The 21,050-nt window shown below is 43.9% G+C and overlaps 1 protein-coding gene across 1 annotated transcript in view; it reads right to left on the bottom strand.

Annotated features, from left to right (window-relative positions):
* Window positions 1-8,968, bottom strand: part of Rab10 (RAB10, member RAS oncogene family) — a 58,697-nt gene extending 49,729 nt beyond the window's left edge. Inside the window, exon 1 of the mRNA XM_090337340.1 lies at window positions 8,335-8,968. Coding sequence (XP_090193466.1) covers window positions 8,335-8,461 — 127 coding nt within the window. The 5' untranslated portion in view covers window positions 8,462-8,968. The remainder of the gene's footprint in view (window positions 1-8,334) is intronic.
* Window positions 8,969-21,050: the final 12,082 nt, after the last annotated feature.

A 21,050-nucleotide genomic window follows, 5' to 3' on the forward strand; every position in this document is an offset into this window, starting at 1 on the left:
CATTTTCTAATAGATTTTTTTTTCTTTTTTTGCCAGTCCTCAGGTCCTGGGGCTTAAACTCAGGGCCCAGGCACTGTACCTAAGTTTTTGTGCTCTAGGCTAGTGTTCTACCACTTGAACCACAGTTCCACTTTCAGCTTTTTTGGTGTTTAATTACAGATAACAGTCTCATAGACTTGGCTGGGAGTGTGGCCTACTGTTAAAGAGTGCTTGCCTAGGGCCAGGAGTTTGGCCTAGTGGTAGAGGGCTTGCCTAGCACGCACGAAGACCCAGGTTCAATTCGTCGGTACCCCACATACATAGCAAAAAGCCGGAAGTGGTGCTGAGGCTTAAGTGGTAGAGTGCTAGCTTTGAGAAAGTCCAAGGACAGTGCTCAGGCCTTGAGCTCAAGCCCAGGACTGGCAAAAAAAAAAAGTGCTTGCCTAGAATGCATGAAGCCCTGGGTTCAATTCCTCAGTATCACATACACAGAAAAAGCTGGAAGTAGTGCTGGGCTCAAGTGGTAGAACTCCAGCTTTAAGAAAGACCAACGACAGGCTGGGCCCAGTGGCTCATGCCTGTAATCCTAGCTACTCAGGAGGCTGAGATCTGAGGATCTCAGTTCAAAGCCCAGGCACTAAAGATAGTGACACTCATCTCCAAACCACTAGAAAACTGGAAGGGGTAGGGCAGTAGCCTTGAGCTAAAGAGTCTGGAGCTGAAGAGCTTAGGGACAGCACCCAGGCCCAGAGTTCAAGCCCCATGACTGAGATACAACACACACACACACACACAGTCTCACAGACTTTCCTGCCTAGACAGGGCAGTAGCCTTGACCTGAAGAGCTTAGGCAAAGTGCCCATGCCCAATGTTCAAGCCCCACAAACGGGGGGGGGGGGGGGGGGGGGGGGGCTTCATGCCTGGCATGGTGGTTCACGCCTGTAATCCTAGCTACTCAGGAGGCTGAGATCTGAGGATCAAGGTTCAAAGCCAGCCCAGACACAAAAGAACCTGAAGACTCTTATCTCCAATTAAGCTCTAGAAAACATGGGAAGTGGGGCTTGGCTCAAAGGTAGGGCGGTAGCCTTGAGCTGAAGAACTCAGGGACAGCGCCCAGGCCTCCTGCAAAAAAAAGAATGCTTCAGTAACTGATTTTTTTCTTATCATTATTCCATAAACAATACAGTATAGCAACTTTACAAAGCACTTTACAAAGTACTAGGCATTAAAAGTAATGTAAGGATGGATGGAGCTTCAGAGGTCGTGGAGGGGAAGAGACAAAGACTGGGGACATCTTAAAAATATGGGAGGTACAGTAAGTTACATGCAAATACTATGACGTTTTATGTAAGGGACTTTATCCATAGATTTTAATGTCCTGAAAGGGTGGAATCCTGGAACCAATCCAGTTGTGAAACGGATTCCAGAACTTACCCAACTAAGTTTTATATTCATTAAACAACTTATTTACCACTTTTGTTTCCATGAGTAACATCTTTAGATGACGCATGTAAGTGAAATTATACAGTATTTCTCTTCTTGTGCATTTTAACCATTTCAAGAACTGTTTAAGTACAATTCAATAACATTAAGTATCTTCACACTATTATACAATATTCACCATTAGCTACTTCCGTAACATTCTCATGAACTAAAATTTTGTGCCCAATGAACAATAACTTCCCTCATCTGTCATCTATACTCCAGTAATCACTATTCTACATTCTCTATGAAATGTTCTATTCTAACACTTCACTGAGCATTTGTTCTTTTTCTTTCTAGTCCTGTGGCTTGAATTCAGGGCCTAAGCACTGTTCTTGGGCTTTCTCAAGGCTAAAGTTATACCACTTGAGCCAAAGCATCACTTCTGGCTTTTCTATATGTGGGGTACCAAGGAATCAAACCTGAGTCTTTGTGCATGGTAGGCAAGCACTTTTACCACTAGACCAAATTCCAAGCCCCCATTTGTTTTTTTTTTCTATTACATTTTATAATTTCAAGGTTATGCTATAGCACCTACCAGAATTTCATTATTTTTAAGGTTGATTATTCCATAGTGTTATATATATATATATATATATATATATATATGGTAAATTTTATTACAGAGACAGACATAGGGCTTGAACTCCGGACCTGTGCACTGTCCTTGAGCTCTTCAGCTCAAGACTTCCGCCCTACCCCTTGAGCCACAGTCCCACTTACTGTTTTCTTGTGTTAATTGGAGGTAAGAGTCTCCCGTTTAGTGGCCTGGCTAGCTTGGAATGGAGATCCTCAGATCTCAGCCTCCTCATTAGTTAGGATTACAGGTAGGAACCACTGTGCTTGGCCACATTGTAGTTTTGATTTAATTTTCCTAATTATTGTTGTTATCAATTTTCACACACTTACTGTCCATTTGCACATGATTTTTTAGAGAAAGTATAGTTTTAATTGACTCTGCAAGTACATGTTCCAAGGAGAAAAATTCCTTAGGCACTCTGGCATTCCTGCAGCATGAGTTGCTGCTTGAGCATCACAGCACAGCTCAGACACATTTAATGACTAAGGTTTGGTTTCTCCTAAAACATAGGCACTCTACATAAAATGGGCTCAGTTCTAAAAAGTTGATCTCCTGGTTCTTAAATCATGTAGATTAGTGGAACCAAACTACACTTCCAAATTAATTTTTTTATATAAAAAATGCATTACATCTCTCCCAGGGACAAGAGACTCTATATGGAGCCCAAAGGCTCCATTTCCCAATGAAAGATATCTGTTATGGAAAAAGTTATTACTTTTTTTTACTCCATCTAGGGATGGAGATAGAATTAACACCACCACATCATAGAAAATCCTGGAGAAGAAGCCAGGAGTATGCCTAGAAGAGTACTTGTCTAGCATGCACAAAGCCCTGGGTTCGATTCCTTGGTACCACATAAGCAGAAAAGGCCAGAAGTGGTGCTGTGGCTCAAGTGCTGGAGTGCTAGCCTTAAGTAAAAGAAGCACAGAGATAGTGCCCAGGCCCTGAGTTCAAGCGCCAGTAAGCAAAAAGAAACAGAAAAAGAAAAAAATCCTGGAGAAGCAGACCACTAAATAGATGATATAGTGCATTGGGGGAAAGTTCTGATAACAATGATAAGCTTTTCTGAGACTGGAATGCCAGTCAAGAGTTAAGATCGAATCAATTACTGAAACACATGGAAAACGAGTAACTTTCTTAAATACTTTTTTTTTTTTTGGAGTGGGGAGAGGGTCCATGGGGCTTGAACTCTGGGCCTGGACACTGTCCCTGAACTCTTTAGCTCAAGGGATAGGCCAGTAGCTCAAGGCTACCTATTCCTTGAGCCATAGCACCATTTCCCGTTTTCTAGTAATTAATTAGAGATGAGAGTCTCACGTTCTTTAGTTCCCAGGCTGGCTTTGAATTGGAATCCTTCTCGAATCTCAGCCTCCTGAGTAGCTAGATTACAGGCATGAGCAACTGTGTCCGGGTAATAGACTAATAATTACTTTTCAATTCCACACCACACATATACAAATCCCCCTTCCCCCTCCCCTCCCTCTCTCTCATCCTGAGATTTTTCTCTCAAGGTTAGCACTCTATCACTTTGAGTCACAACGTTACTTCCAGTTTTCTAGTAATTAACTGGAGATAAGACTCTCACAAACTTTCCTGCTGCCTGAGCTGGCTTCGAATCATGATCATCAGATCTCAGCCTCCTGAGTAGCTAGGATACAGGTGGAAACCACCACTACACAGCACAATCTTTGAATTTCTAAGACCACTTTTGCCCTAAAATTACTCAGGTTGTCAAACAGCTAATATTCACTTCTTATAATATTCAGAAAGTAGGTAAAAAGAGGAAGTATTAAAATGAACTTGGCCCAGTCCTATATTAAGTGGATCCTGATTGTGCTACCAACTCACCTTCTTTTCTTCCTTCTTTCCTTCCCTCCCTTCTTTTCTATGCAACGTGCACCCATTAAATGCAGGGATTCTTTTAAGTGCATAGGCATACAAGTTTGGGCAGGGGAACCTCATATATTCTACCATCTTAGATATTAAACATAGGACTTTTCAGTAACTGGGTTTTGCAACTCAAATATAATAAATCTGATCACAAATATCTTGCATAAGGATAAGTGAGAATTGAAAATATACAGAAAATTTTCAATATAGTAATTTTAGTGAGTGGTACAAGCACAATAAATCTATAAAAATTTTTCCTTCAAAAAGTCAAAAGTTAGCTGGGCAGGGTGGCTCACGCCTGTAATCCTAGCTACTCAAGGGGCTGAGATCTGAAGATCAAGGTTCAAAGGCAGCTGGCACAGGCACAAAAGGACCTAAGATTCTTATCTCCAATTAACCTCTGGAAAATGGGAAGTGGGGCTTGGCTCAAGGTTAGGGCGGTAGCCTTGAGCTGAAGAGCTCAGTGCCCAGACCAAGTTCAAGCCCCATGACCTGCCCCCCCCCAAAAAAATGCAAGGGCCAAAATGTGACACAAGCAGTGAAGGCTCACTTTGGGTTTGGCTCTTCATAATATCTGTGAAATAGTAACTTCTATACAAACTTCAGATGTTAGGGCTATCACAGAGCTCTGTGATAGTATACATGCTTAGCATGTACAAGATTCTTAGCTCAATCCCTAGCACGTAAAAAAGCAGCAGTAAGAACTAAATGACAACTCATACATTTTTATAAGTAATCAGAGAAGGCTCTATATATTAACAACAAAAACACGTACCTCAGTAGTAAAGTACCTGTGTTGTAAGTACAAGACCGTATGTTCAAACCCCAGCACCAAAAAAAAAAAAAGGAAAAGCCCTCTAGTCAACTGATTATTTAAAAGTATACAAAGTATTTCTAGTTAATTGCATATCAACAGGCTAGATTGTTTAGACATTCAATATTCAATATGGTAGCCACTAGTCACATGCCTAATATAAACTTAGATGAGCTGTGGTAGATATGACTGGCATGCTGGCATACTAGAAGTAAACTATTAATATCTCAACTGCTTAAAATTGACTACATTGTAACATCTAAGATGTAAGCTAAAATATGTAACTGAATTTCTTTTTGGCCTACCACTAGGGACTCACCCCTGTCATCATAGTTACTTAAGAGTCTGACATCTGAGGATTGTAGACTCCCCCTGGGCAGGGAAAGTCTGAGAGACTGCAAATAACCATCCAAAAAAACAGAAATGGAGCTGAGGCTCATGTGCTTTGAGCACTAAAGCTCAAATACAGGGCTCAGGGCCTTCAATTCCAGCCCCAGAACTGGTACACACACACATGAGTTGTAGCACACACCTGTAATCCTAGCTACTCAGAAGTCTGAGATCTGAGGATCAAGGTTCAAAGCCAGCCCAGGCACTAAAGACAGTGAGACTGTTATCTCCAATTATCCACTAGAAAATGGGAAGTGGGGCTTGGCTTAGGGCTAGAGCAGTAGCTTTGAGCTGAAGAGCTCAGGGAGCTCAGGGACAGTGCCCAGGCCGAGTTCAAGCCCCATGACCCAGGGAAAAAAAAAAAAAGTTGTATCTAACATCCTATTTGTATATGATTATCAAAGTTAATGTTTGTAGCTCATCTTTCAGGTAGCTCATCTTTCAGATAACACTAGTTTAAGACAATAGAAAACTTCTAAATCAAGCTAATACATGTGTTTTAAGTTGCACTCACAATTATGTTCACTTTCTTAGTTTACACTCAAAATCTTATGTCAAAAAAAGTAAATGTTTGGGGGGAGGGAAATGGGGAAAAAACATGAGAAGTAGTATCAATGTGTGAGAAGTAATGCACCTACTATCTGGCAAATGTAACTGTAACCCCTCTATACATTACAATAATCTTTTTTTTTGAAAAAGTAAATGTCAGAGACCGAAGTGATGTTGTTCAACAAAGCATCACTACTTGAGTGATCATGTGTGCAGGCATTCTCTCTATAAAGCAACATGTTATTACACTTCAGAAGCATAGGATTTGTATTCCATTTACAGCTGGTGTACACTATGCTCCTACCAAGTGCCTAGCACCATATTAAGTGCTTTACTTTTACTGACTCATAAAATACTCACCAACTACTCTATGTGGTAGATGCAATCATATTTTTTAAAAGAAACTGGAGCAAACGGAGGTAAAGTAACTTGCCTCAGTCACAGAGCTAGTGGAACCAAGGATCCCAATCTAGAATCGATCCAAAACCACCATTAATTACCTAAGTAAAGGAAATCCTATACTAAGATTTCCTAATTGTTTTACAGGATTACAAGTTTTCCCCTCACATTTCCCTCCATACACACACACACACACACATACGTACACACACACGGACATACGTACGCATGCACATACAGTCTAACAGAGTTCAAGCTTTGCTTTCAACTCTATTTCACACCACTTTTCTCAATGGTTAAAACTAACCACAATGAATCAAATCTTTCCTCTTCCAAAAATGTTATACACACATCCCAGCCTTCTGGTCCAATTCCTACTTGTCCTTTAGACTACACATTACACATCAAGGCCAAGCAAGGCTACTCAGACGTCCTACAATTTAGACTAGTCCCCTCCTCCCTGTGCTTACTATTGTAACACTTTGCACAATATTGTAATTGTCTTCAACAGAATGTTCAAGGGGTCTATTGTGTCCACCACTTATCCCCAGCGCCTGTAACAGTGCCTAGCATTAGGTGCTCAATAAATATTTGCCTATCTAATGACCTGACCCCACCCCGTTATAGCAGAAAATGAAATAATAAAAGCAACTTCGTGCTAGGAAGTGCTAACCCACAAGGCAGAGAACAAATTCTAAGTTTCATGAAATTTTAAGCATCCCAGAGAACACTCATACTTTTCTTACTCTAACAGTGTGTAAAATAAAAACCTAAAGAATCATTTGTTCAAGATAATTTCAATGACTTGGATTACGAGAATGAATTAGACTGGGGCGCAATGTTGCAAGAGCTCTACACCAATTCAGGTGTGTTAGTGCAGCTCTGTAACCAATCCCAGCACTGAGGAGGCAGAGGCAGGAGGATGAAGAGCTGGGCTACAAAGCCAGTTCCAGACAGTTTGAGACACACAGTGAGATCCTGTCGGAGGGAAAAAGAAGGAAAAAGAAAGAAATCCAAACTATTTCCATATGTTATAAATTGGTTAAAATAGGTTTAGCTATTTCCAAGGAAAATGACACTTGTTCCTTTAAATACTCTCATGATAAAACTGGTTACAATTAAACAGGTTTTATTGCACTCTCCCAATGCTAGAGCTGGGCTTCAAATAACAATCAGGTGTCCTTTAAGGAAATAGTGTTGGGGGAGGGGCTGTGGGTTTCACCTACAATTACTTCAGCAAAATTGATGTTTATGCCAGAATCAAAAGGGACTTTCTTGGAATCTTCCCTTTTCTTTTGTGAAACAGGAAACCAAACGAAAAGGTCAATCACTAGTTCTTCCACACCAAGTAATTTTAAAACATGTGGTGAAAGTAAATTAGAAAGTCGTCCTCAATGTATGTGAAGTAATGCACCTTCTATCTGGCAAATATAATGTAACCCTTCTATTAATTACAATAAAAAAATATGAAAAAAGAAAGAAGTCCCTATGGCTATGACTAGCAAAACACTTTTCTGTAAATTCTAGTCAAGTAAGACAGAAGGGAACCTGACTTCATTCCGACACACAGAGGACAGAAACTGATCATCTTCCTCAGATTACTGCTTCTGGTAAGGTCTTCGAAAGCTCTGAAGCTTTTGAAGCCTGTGCCACAGATTGCCACCCCAACACCAAGAGCCTCCGATTGTCTGACACATCAGTGCATCAGTCAATGCTGCCAACTCACTTCTCCCCTCTAATCTGCTTTAATTACCCTTCACATTCGCATACATTCAAGTTTACTAAGTTAGACCGTATGGAATCGTCTCTTTGCGCCCCCCCCTCATCAATCAGGCCTTCACACCCAGTTAGTACTGCTCCAATCCCAGCCATTAAAACATGGCCCTTACCAATAGCACACGTATAGTAACTCCACACACATATGGGGGGGGGGGGAGAGATTAAAAAAAATAGTAAGTCGCTTAAAGAAACAGGATTCTAGAACGTGGTTTAAATGCTTCATCTTTTGTACCAGCAAGCACTGAGCAGAGTGGGAGACTTAAAGCGGAAAGGACCGGATGGAAAGCATGGGAAGACCCCGCCCCAGCAAGCTCGAGGCCGATTCCACCAGTAACTTAGAGCTGTCTGTCGTCTGGAATCGGAATCCCCGGAACAAAGGCGTGTATTACGGGAAGCAAGATGTCTGGAATACAAGAAAACGGCTTGCAGCTGCTGAGCCCGCCCGGCTCATCCTCCTCCCACAGAGTCTTACCTATGGTGGAAATAAAGGTGGTATTGAAGGCATCATCCGAAAAACGAAAAAGGACGCAGGTCTTGCCCACTCCCGAGTCCCCGATCAGGAGCAGCTTGAAAAGCAGGTCGTACGTCTTCTTCGCCATTGGGAGGAGCGGCTCGGGCTCTCGCCGCCGGCGGCCCCAAGGGATCGGTCCCTCTCACTACAGCCAACTCCTCACCCGGGCGTTCTGGGGCCGGAGGACTGGGGAGGCGTGGGGAGAAGGCAGGCTCGAGAGGGAGCGGCAGACCTGCGAACGGCCTCGCCGAGGAAGCCCCGACCGTGGCGGCCGCGTCCGTGCCTTCCGAGGGCGGCTCCGACCGAGGCTCCGCAGCCTCTTCCTCGCCGCTCCGCCCGGTTCCGGGGAGTCGGTCGGGACAAAATGGCCTCCCCTCCCCCTTCAGAGCAGCTCGGCCGGGACGCTCCCACGGGCAAGCGAGAGAGCTCTGCCGTCCAGGGAGCGCGGCGGGCGTGAGGACTGCCTCTGCCCCACAGAAGCTCAGCGCTAGGACGCGGCGAGGGCAACCAACAAGGACCACGAGCCGGCGAGCCTAGCTACATAGCCTCAGGAAGCCGAGCCGCCCCGGCCAGAGCCACCTTTTCCCCGTGCCCTCTCACGCCGGCGTGCGCGCTGCCTGAGACGCACGCAAGGACGTACGCCCGCCCTTCCCTCGCGCCTCCGTCCTGCGGGCCGCCTCTGCGCACGCGCGCGGGAGGGAGTGGGTGCGCGCGGGGGCGAGGACTGTAGAGATCACACTCCAGTCTGCGGCGCGACCCGGAGGGGCGAGGGGCGGAACTAGAGAGGGCGAGGCCGCGGGCGCGCTCCCTGCCACCGCCTGATAGGGTGCGCGGCGAGTTTACCCGCGGGAGGCGCTGGCAGAGGGACTGCGCAGGCGCAGCACAGCGGACCGGCCCCCCCCCCCCCCCCGCCGGGTCTCCAGTGCGTTCCTGGCGGCCGCGGCCCCCGCGGGCTGCGCCGGGATTCCCGCACTGTCTTTGTCAAGGGTGTGGAGGGCCGGATCTTGGCGCAGCGGCTGGCGACTGAATAGGTGCAGCTCGTAGATGCCGGGAACAGTAGCGCCCAGGGCCATTTAATCCTAACCGAAGCCTCTCGGATGGAGGGCCCTCTCTCTAGTGGGCGCGCCGTGACGGGGAAAACCGAGGCAGTCCGTCCCCGACGCCTTCGGGGACGACTGATGGCGTTTGACAGAGCAGAAGTTCGAAATGGAAAACCGGGCCTCGCTGCTGGGGTTGCCGTGATGTAATCGGCCTTCCCGGGGAGTTCCTGGGCACAGGCGGAACCTCGGATGCACGGCGGTCTCCCCCCGGGGCGGGCGGGCCTGGGATGCCCAGCTCCACGCTGGTTCCCCTCGCGGTGACAGTCACGCTGCCAGGGCCGTACCTAGAAAGGTGCCGAACGCTGCGGCACCCCAGCCGGCTTCTTCCTGCCCGCATAACGTGCGTTTAGTTTAAATCCAGAGAGGCAGTTGCTGTGTGGCCCAAGTTGATTTCCAACTCTGGACCGTCGTGCTTCCCTCTCTCCTGTGCTGGGATAATTGTCACTCTGTATTCCAAACTCGTATTTACATTTTCTTTTCATCACCCGCTTTTCCTTTCTCTTACACCGTCAATCTTATTTGCACCCCCTTTTTCTCTTCTTTGGTTGAAAGGCAGCACAGGCTTCTGACCTGGCATTCTCCAAGTGCTCCATCGCGCCTGTAAATGTAGGTAAGATGTGTTGCCTGGGGATTGGACCTAGTGAGCTGCTTAGACAAGACACAGCAGAAAACCTTGAGACATCTGGAGAGAAAGATTAACAAAGTCAAGTCTACCTTTTTACATGCACACCAAGCATTGTCACAAGGTTTGTGTATTTGATATGTAATTAAAATGAGTCTTTGAGGTAGTTCTGGTTATCATGTTTCAGTTTCAAGTTCTCTAAAGACTTGCCTTACACTGTGTTCCTTTACCAAGCATTCCTGAAGCTTCAATTACTGAAGATGTTTATGTTCCCTAATTCTTCTCTATCTTCCGTTGGTTCTCTGATGGCCCCTCTTAGTCTTACCGTTTAAGCCTTCTCTCCTCTGAATCATTTTTTACTCCAATGTGAATTTCCTCATAAAAAGCAACAATTCTAGCCTGGTGCCGGATGGCTCATTCCTGTAATCTTAGCTATTTTCAAGACAGATCTGAGTATCCCCATTCAGAGCTAGCCCAGGCAGGAAAGGCTATGAGATGCTCTTCAATTAAACACCAAAAATCCAGAAGTAGAACTGTGGCTCAGGAGGTAGAATGCTAGAGAGGGAGGGAGGGGGAGAGGGAAGAGAGAGAGAGAGAGAGAGAGAGAGAGAGAGAGCGCCCAGAACATGAAAACACACACACACAGCAACAATTCTAAAATAGACTAGCTATACAAATCACAGGTGAACTATTGTCAGGACTTCTCTGGTTTGTTGTCAATTAATTTTAGCTTGATTTTTTTTTTCAAAACAAATTTGCTTCACTTGAGCCCCAATGCTGTAAAGCATTTTAAAGGGTTAGAATGTTTTTTGTTTTGGGTTTTTTTTCCTCCCACAAGGTCTGACTACCTAGCCCAAGCTGACCTGCGATTTGTGATTCTCTAGCCTCCACCTCTTTCATGATGGGATTATAGCAATGGACCACAATGTCCAGCTATGATTTTTTTAATGTAAGAAGCTTAATTTGGGGAATAATACCATCACACAAATTTGAGAAACAATAGGAACTAAAAATTGAAATTTAGAGCTAACTTATCTTAGAAATCGTAATTCAACCTCTTCATGTAATTGACAGATGAATTTGAGGCTAAGAGAAGTCAGGCATTTGCAAGAGATCACACTATTATTGGCAGAACCAGGAATATATGGCATAAGTACTAAATTCATAAAGTCTGTAAGAACTGAGTCAGTCAATAGTACTTAGTGTTTGGCATTTAGTATTTACTCAGTAAATCTAGTAATAGCTTAGGGTTTATGCCTTTTTCCCAAAAATAGCTCAAGCCAAGAAAGGTATGTAGGAGCTAGGGACGTAGCTAAAGTGGGGAGTGGTTCACACGTAATCCTAGCTATTCAGTAGGCTGAGATCTGAAGATCACAATTCAAAGCCAGCCTGAGCACCAATTAAGCACCACAAAAAAAGCAAGAAGTAGAGCTGTGACTCAAGTGGCAGTGGGATAGCCTAGAGTAAAAGAGGCTCAAAGACAGTGCCCAGGCCCTGAGTTCAAACCCCAGGACTGGCATCAAAAGAAGAGAAAGTAAGCAAGCAAGTAGGAAGAGAGAGAAAGAAATAGTTTTAGCTGGGCATAGTAGAATATGCCTGTAATCCAGCACTTGAGAGATGGAAGCAGGAGGATCATATGTTCAGAGCCAGCCTGAGCTTTTAGCTGGAACCTGATCCAAGGAAAACAAAGCAACAACAACAAAAACTGAAGTATCATCTTTACCATTGTTCTCTCCTTCATTACAGTTTAGTACCAAGTGCTTGCTCTTTTATCCACCTTTCCAGCCTTGCTCTCTTTTGTTTTTCATAGAAATAGAGTCTTTCCTTAAAGGGCAAGGACTGCTGTGTCATCACCTTACTGTAAAACCTATTGGATTCCAGTCTCTGGAATTTTGCCTATTTCCTGCATACTTCCGCTTTTCAAACCCACAATCTCTTGCCTGAACTTCCTTGAGGAAGGTCTTTGTTAGGCTGTCAGGAGGCAAACACCTGACAGCTTAGAGGTTAACACTGTTCTCAGTGCGGTAGCCTCCCAAATTTCTGTTCTGCCTATATATCCTAAATGAAGTTTCCTCCTGCTGTAAAAGTATTGCCGATAAATCTGCCAGTCCCTTGTGTGCTTTCTTTTTTCTTTTTTCTTCCTTTTTAAAATTTATTTATTTATTTATTTTGCCAGTCCTGGGCTTGAGCTCAAGGCCTGAGCACTGTCTTTGGACTTTCTCAAAGCTAGCGCTCTACCACTTCTGGCTTTTTTTTCTATGTATGTGGTACTGAGGAATCGAACCCGGGTCTTCATGCATGCTAGGCGAGCATTCTACCACTAGGCCAAACTCCCTGCCCTGGATGTATGTTTTCTTGTCCATTGCGAGGGTTGCCTCAGTTCTGAAATTATGGCAGCAGTTGGCACTTAAGGGACTCCAGGCCCTAGCAATATTTGTCCTGCCCAAGCTTCCTCACACTTCCCTGTAGACTACCTGAATTCTTCTTTCCCACAATTCCCGATGTCAAGGCTGGTTGTATGTATGAAGGCATGCACCATCCCTTCAGCCTTCAGCTGAGAAATAACAGCTTATTTCTCCCTGGTATTTTAGTTGCTGCTGCTGTTGTTTTGGGAGATACTGGAGTTTGGACTTAGGGTCTTGTACTTGTTAGGCAGCAACTCTACCACTTGGCCCACAATTCCAGTTCTTTTTTGTTTTTGTTACTTTTCAAATAGGGTCTTACTTTATTGTCCAGGTAACCTCGGACCTAGCCTCCTATTTACACTTTCTGCTTAGCTAAAATGACAAACTGTGCCATCAGCCATAGATATTGGTTGAGGTGGGATTCCAGAAACTCCTAGCCAGACTGACCTCAAACCTTAATCCTCCTGATGTCTGCCTCTTACATAGCTAGGATTTCAGGGGTCAGCTACCACACTTGGCCTCCTTAGTACTTTCAAAACTCAATAATATCTTCCATTATTTATCCCCAAATAATTAAACTGTATCCTCAGAGGTAATTAGTATTCATTAGCATTTTTGTGAACAACCACATGGATATTTTTCTTCTTAGAGTACTTGATTTTGAAGACTATTCTCCTTCCTCCTTCTCTCTTCCTCCTTCTCCTTTCTTCTCTTGTGCTGGGGATCAAACCTAAGATCTCACATGTGCTCAACACATGATCTCCCACAAAGCCATATATCCAGCTTGAAACAGACACTAGATTATTATTTTGTTGTTGTTGTGTATGCCATCCTATGGTGTTTGAGTAAGTTTTTAAAATGTTAAAAATTCAAGAAAAGCAAGTGGAAAGATAATAACATCTTTGAACCATTATTCATTAATTTTAGTACATACATGAAAAGCTCAATTGATTTCTGTAAACAAGAAATACTGTTAAGGTTAATAGGGCAACTGGGATACAGTGGAATACACTAAACTTGAAGTCAGATAAATTAGCTTCAAGAACCAGCTCTGCTAGTGACTGGCTCTTTGACAATGGGTGATTCATTTTACCTCCCTAAGCCTATTTTCCTTGTGTGTCAAAGGGCATTGTGCTTCACAGAACTGTTTCAAAAATTAAAGAAGGTAATGCATGCATGTAAATGTATAATGCAAACATTATGTAAATAAACATTTTTACTTTTACTGAGCACCAATGAATTACAAGACCAAGTGGGGAGGGGAGAGAACAGAAAAGTCACAAGTTTGTCAAGAATGACGATACATGCCTATAATTCCAGTACTGGGAAAGCTGAGCAGAAGGATCATAAAATTAAGGCCAGCTAGGCAAGGGTGGCTTACACTTGTAATCCTAGCTACTTAAGACGCTGAGATTTGAGGACTGCAGTTCAAAGACAAGATCAGGCAGGCAAAAAACATAAGATTCTTATCTCCAATAGGCCACCAAATATCGGCAGAAGTGGAGCTGTGGCTCAAATGGTAGAGCACTAGCCAAGGACAACATCCAGGCCCTGAATTCAAACCTCAGGACCAACATAAGACAAAATAAAACAAAAAAGCAAAATTACTAGTAAAGTTAGAACATATACATTATCAAAGCAACAAGTCATTCTGGAGGAATAACAATGCCAAAGGAAGCTGACTAAAGAAACAGGTCAGAAGAGGTAGAGAATTACTTGAAGTGGGAGTAGCAGGAATTAAAATTGACTTGACTTGCAAAAATCTACCAGTACCCTTAAAAACAGTAATGAGAGGGCTGAGGCACCACTCTTGAGATTACATTTGCTTCACATACTAGAAAACCTGGATTCAATCCTCACCACTGAAAAATGAAAAATAAAAAAGGGGTAGTGGCCGGGAGTTTGTCCTAGTGGTAGAGTGCTTGCTTAGCATGCATGAAGACCCAGGTTCGATTCCTTGGTACCACATACATGGAAAAAACAAAGCCAGAAGTGGTGCTGAAACTCAAGTGGTAGAGCTCTGACTTTGAGAAAGCCCAAGGACAGTGCTCAGGCCCTGAGTTGAAGCCCAGGACTGGCAAAAAAAAAAAAAAAAAAAAATCCAGGGACCGGGAGTTTGGCCTAGTGGTAGAGTGCTTGCTTAGCATGTACGAAGACCCAGGTTTGATTCCTCAGTCCCACATAGAAAAAAGCCAGAAGTGGTGCTGTGGCTCAAGTGGTAGAGCTCTGACTTTGAGAAAGCCCAAGGGCCCAAGGACAGTGCTCAGGCCCTGAGTTGAAGCCCAGGACTGGCAAAAAAAAAAAAGGGTGGGGTAGTGCGACCAAAAGAAAGAAATTCAATGAAGGCAGCAGAATTCAACAATGAAGATATCTACACCCAGCTGGGCACGGGAGCTCATGCCTGTGATCCAAGGTAGGAAAAACAGAGTCCAAGGCCAACCTGAGCAAAAGCTCCAGACCCTATCTAAGAAACAAAAACAAAAAATAAAAATACAGCAAAAAAGGCTGGGGAAGTGGTTGAAGGCTCAAGAAGTGGTTGAAGGCTTGATTGAGGCCTTGAATTAGAACCTCAGGATCAGGGCTGGGAGTTTGGCCTAGCATGCACGAAGACCCAGGTTCAATTCCTCAGTACAGAAAAAGCCAGAAGTGGTGCTGTGGCTCAAGTGGTAGAGCCCTAGCCTTGAGAAAATTCAGTGAGAGTGCTCAGGCCCTGAGCTCATGCCCACGACTGGCAAAAAAACAAAACAAAACAAAACAAAAAACCCTCAGGATCTTATGCTACCGGAAGGAAGGAAGGAAGGAAGGAAGGAAGGAAGGAAGGAAGGAAGGAAGGAAGGAAGGAGGGGTGGGAGGGGGAGGGGGCTTTTGAGTGTATTAGACCTAAGGTTCTATATCTGTCATTGACTGAGGAGACCTTGAGTAAGTTACCTAACCTCTCTATTCAGTCTGTACTTGTTTTGCGATCTCTGAAGTGGGAACAAAATAAAATCTGTCATAGTAATATGTGAAGATTAAATTAAATGTAGTGTTTGGCTTTAATTATTCTTTTTTTTAATGATGCGGGCCTCACATATACTAGGCAAGTAACCTACTGTTGTGCCTACCCATAAAATTGTTTCTAGTTCAGGCTCATTGACTAATTTTTTTTCTATTTTAGGGTCATTAGAAAAATCTAATCTGGAGGGATACAAATTTGGTTATTTGTTTATTTTTTAATGTTACATAAAGTCACAATTACATAAGTCATGTAAAGAGTACATTTCTTTTTGGACACTGTGACGCCTTCCCTCACTCTCTCCCCGTTTTTCCTTACTATCCCCACTCACAAGTTGTACAGTTCATTTTCAACATAGTATATTTGTTTATTTTGAAAGTCACTTACTGAGAGAAATAGAAAGCATTCTACTAATCCATGGGGTACATATCTCATATACTATAGAAGAACAGACTCCTAAAATCCAACTTTGCAACTTTGTATCTCCTCTAAAAGAACCCTAACCAGGCTAGAGACTGCATAGGACATTGCATTATAAATTAACTTCTTCTTCAATATCTAAGAAAACAGAATTATCCAAGACAAAAAAAAATTGTTATCTAGGCTGGGAGTTTGGCTTAGTGGTAGAGTGCTTGCCTAACATGCACGAAGGCCCTGGTTCGATTCCTTGGTACCACATACATAGAAAAAGCTAAAGTGGTGCTGTGGCTCAAGTGGTAGAGCTCTAGCCTTGAGAAAACAGTCCAAGAACAGTGCTGAGACCCTGAGTTCAAGCCCCACAACAGGCAAAAAAAATTATTACATATTTTCTATGTTAGCTATTCAACTATTAATCACTGCTCAATTTATGACATTTAGACAATGGAGAACTCCAAGAAATACATATAATGCTTCTCTTCCAGCTTGAATGGTGCCTTGTAAACCTGTAGACAAGTTTATATCAAACATTTCTTTGGTTCAGATAATCTGGCATAGGTATGGTACCAAAGTTTCTTTATGTCTAATTGCCATATTGTATAATAGCCATTACACAAAATTTAAAATATGGCAGATTTATTTGATCACATGACTTCACGGAATTGTGTGTTCCTTAAGTTTAGTGCTCAACTTCCAGCTGACAGCTGTCAGCTCTTGTCCTGCCCGGTCTGGTTCCAGCTTTTTGGAATAAGCATGCAGCTGTATGTAGCTTCCTGATCACTTTCCTGGAGCTTGCAGGTGGGTAAAAGCCCTCACACTGCATGCCAGTTGAGCTAGAGAATATTTCAAAAGAGCCATCTCTATTTACCTGAACACCCTAAGAGCAAGCCAGCCCTTGGACCACGTTCCTGAACTCAGGGTCTGCCCTTTGCCACTGTATGCTGGTGCCCACAAGGCAAGCCTGCCCAGTGTCCTTGATAGTCCAATAGAAAGTTGTTTCTTTGTTTTGGTCCTCTAGGAGCTATTCTCTGATTTATATTCATTGTATATTAGAAGTCTGTGAAATCTTTGGCTGTCCAGGTTCAAACCCTTTTTCTTTGAGTAGAAAACTCTCCATCATGAGTTTTCAGGATTCAGAGCCCAGTATATTTGCTTTCCCAGTACCACTCCTCAACTCTACCCCACATCTAGGATTTAGGGACATGAGCTGAGCTCTACTAATTAGAAGCATCAGCTCAGCCTTGCAGAGCAGCATTCAGCTGTAATCCTAGCTACTCATAAGGTTCAGGTTGAAAACACAGGGGTTGAACACAGGGGTTCATACCAACCTTGGCAACTTAAGACCCTCTTTTATAAAAGAGGAGGGAGGCTGGGAGTTTGACCTAGTGGTAGAGTGTTTGCCTAGCATGCACAAAGACCTGGGTTCAATTCCTTGGTCCCACATACATAGAAAAGCCAAAAGTGGTGCTGTGGCTCAAGTGGCAGAGTGCTATCCTTGAGGAAAAAGCCCAGACCCTGAGTTCAAGCCCCAGAACTGGCAAAATAAATAAATAAATAAATAAATAAATAAATAAATAAATAAATAAATAAGGAGGGAGAAAGAAAAGTGAAGGAGAGAGAAAGAAGGAAAAGGAGGAGAGGAAAAAGGAACAGGAGGAAGAAGAGAAGGAAGAGGCAGAGGGAGAGAAATATTAAAGTGTGAGGTTCCCAGGGGAAAGAAAATGAGACCCAACTAAAAGTGAGGATAGCTCAAGTAGTAGAGCACCTGCCTGGCAAACCCAAGTATTATGAAGAAGAAGATGGAGGGCCAGAGTGGTAAGGCAGCAGCTTCCTGGACCCAGTACTGAGAGCCATGGTTCTGTGCAGCGTCCCCCGACATCAAGCCAGGAAAGTGATGAGTACATCCTTTGACCTAACACAAAATTTTTGTCCTGATTCTGCTCAACAATTCTTTTTCCTCCCCTTTGGGCCAATACTGGGGCTTGAACTCAGGGCCTGAGAGCTGTCCAGCTTTTTTGATCAAGGCTAGTGCTCTACCATTTGAACTACAGCTCCACTTCAGGCTCTTTGCAGGTTAACTGGAAATAAGAGTCTCAAGGACTTTTCTGCCCAGTCTGGTTTCAAACTTTGATTGCTGATCTCGGCTTCTGAGTAATTGGATTATAGGCATGAGCCACTGATGCCCAACTCTAGTAGCTTTCCAATAAATGCATATTGTGCTTCTAAATGGAAGGGTCCATTGGCCTTTAGAATTACTGTACCTGGGCTCACACTTGGTTTCTGTGTGCCATTCTCTCCCCTAAGACTACAGCAGCTCCCTTCTTTTCCTGGGACTCCACTACTTCACAATGGCCCCCATCAGACCTCAGGAACCCTGTATTCAGCCTGAGGTCTCAACACAGGGCTAGGTGCTAGCAGGGAAGAGGGTTCTCAGAATCACCAAGAGGGAAAGGAGACAGGCAGAGAGACAGGAGGATAAAGAAGACTTCTCTTTTTTTTTTTTTTTTTTTTTTGCCAGTCCTGGGCTTGAGCTCAGGGCCTGAGCACTGTCCTTGGACTTTCTCAAGGCTAGAGCTCTACCACTTGAGCCTCAGCACCACTTCCAGCTTTTTTGTATGTATGTGGTACCGAGGAATCGAACCCAGGTCTTCATGCATGCTAGGCAAGCACTTTAACCACTAGGCCAAACTCCCGGCCCCAAGAAGACTTCTCATTTTATATCTCATCTAATTTTTATTTACTAAGTTCCAGCATTGTTCTGGTCCTCTTAGGCATGATCCCCACAAGAAGACTTTGAGGTAGAAACTCTTTTGATCCCCAATTTCCAGTTGGGAAAAGCTGTTTCCTGGGTCCTCCTTCAACCTAATTGGTGGGAAGAAGGATGAGTAGTAGCTCAGTGCTGAAATGAGATTGGCCAGGAGTTGATGATGATAAGTTACATAATGGATATGTGGAGGTTCCTGGTACTAATATGTATAATTTGTCTATATTTGGACTTTTCCTTTGCTTGCTTTCCTAGCTTCTTTCCACACTGAGTTTTGGAAGGATGCCTTACAAAGTCTAAGCAGAAAAAAAAAAAGTAATGTTCAGAGAATTCAAATGCGATTCAGAAGCCTGGACTAAACTTCTTGCTCATTTATTCTGGATTCTTAGCAGGAGGGATCAATACAATATAGCCAGATAGTACCTCTCCTCAGCCAGAGCTGATTGTAGAGAGTGTGCCCTGGTTTTCTCTGCCTGCTTTGGAGGACGTGCAGAGGCAGCCCAGGAGAGGGTGCTTGGCAAGCCAGAGTTTTCTAAAAACACCCAGGCAACAGCTGTCCTGAGTTGTCACCTGACCTGCCAGGCCCTGAGTCAGCACTATCCTCCTCCCAACAGCCAGATCTGACTTGCCCTTGGCTGGCTGAGCGAAACCAGTTGGATGAGCCCAGCCCTACCCTATCCCAGCATGGTCCCCAGAGGCAACTTCTACTCTGACTCTCACCTGGGCTTCCCACCCCAGTACTGGCCTTCTCATCCACAGCAGTGACCTCATGCCTTAAACTTGAGCTCTGAAAAAGAGCTAGAAGATCATACTCTAGTCCTTACAGACATAGACAGGGTTCTGGAATGGAGAAAAACAGACCAGATACATCAGCATCTCCCGCCATCTGCCAGCCTTCCATCTCTGGGTGTCTCTGGGATTCATTTTAAGAGGAAAAACAGGAGTAAATGTCAAGTTGCTTCCTGTCCCAGGTTCAGTCCTGAAAGAGATTAGAACTGGGGCAATAAGAAAATGAGACCAAATGGAGAGCAGATTCTTTTTTCTTTTTCTTTCTTTCTTTCTTTTTTTATTCCTGGAGACAAGGACTTGCTATGTAGCCCAGGCGGCACCGCCACTGTGCTTTCCCCATGGTTTAAGGTGACAAGCAAAGGCCACCACACTGAGCATTAGTTTATGCCTGGGCTAGCCTTGAACCACAAGCCCCACCTCCCAAGTAGCTGGGATTATAGGCTTGAGCCTTCACACCCAGATAGCTTCAAATTCTTGATTCTCCTGACTCCTCTTCCTAGGTGTTGGGATTACAGGAATCAACCACCACAGCCAGCTACAAATCAAATTTTTGCTCCGTTTGTTTTCGCTGTGTTTTTAATAGGTTGGTTTATTACACCCTTACTAGGTCTACACATGAAGCTACAGTTGATCACTGACATACATATTCTCCAGCTGTCACTGGGGACTGGAGGACCCAGATGGCCTGGTGCCCATCCCCAGACCTTCTCCCTGATAACACCTCCTCTCTTAGATGCAGGCCAGCATGGTCTGATTCTTGGCCTCTGTGACCCTGGGCTAGTAACCTCTCAGGCCCTGGTTTTGGTAGACTGTTATGTAGGAACACATTGACTACCTTTCAGGAGTGTTGTCACAGTAATGTCACAGGGTCACAGTAATGTGAGCATACAGTAAGTGCTCAATAAACATCAGTATCCTTTACCTTGCCTTGGGATTGGCTCTTCCTCCAAGCCTTCAGGTCTGAGACAAGGTACTCCCCAGCTCCCATGTTTTGATGGAACAAGATGATCTTATTTAACTTCCCATAGGTACCCATATTGTCTCTTCTGCTGGCCCACACCATTCCACACCAGTGTACTGACTTCATGATTCTACACACTCGGCATGTCTATGCATTCTAACTCATTACCTTGCTCTTTGCCACCAGACTCCTAAATATGTGCTCCAAGACCCCTTCTCACATCACAATTTTCTATGTCTAGCCTTTGTCTAAAAACCCATTGACTTGAATGTCCCGCATGAAAATAAAGCTTTGTCTAAGTACTCCAGGTTTTCTATACTTCAGTTGAAGTATAGGAGCCATGATCTGGCACAATACATCAGGTATGGTTTGGCTTAGTATAATAAAAGGAAAGCGCATTTCCTAATACATGCATGTCCTAATACATGCAAGCTAAGTGCATAGAGGGCTCCAGTAATAAATTGTTGCCTAACAAGTCTAAGCCCCTGAGTTCAAACCCCTGTAACATTTTTTTAAAAAGGAAAGAAGGAAGGAAAAGAAAAGAAAGAAAAGTCCTGTGTCAGTGTTAACTCAGGTCTGAGATAAAGTAGAATCCTAGATCTTTTCTATGGAGTACAGACTGTA

Source organism: Megascapheus bottae, chromosome 7 (assembly GCF_031878675.1).
Source record: "Megascapheus bottae isolate mThoBot1 chromosome 7, mThoBot2.hap1, whole genome shotgun sequence".
Classification (NCBI taxonomy): domain Eukaryota; kingdom Metazoa; phylum Chordata; class Mammalia; order Rodentia; family Geomyidae; genus Megascapheus; species Megascapheus bottae.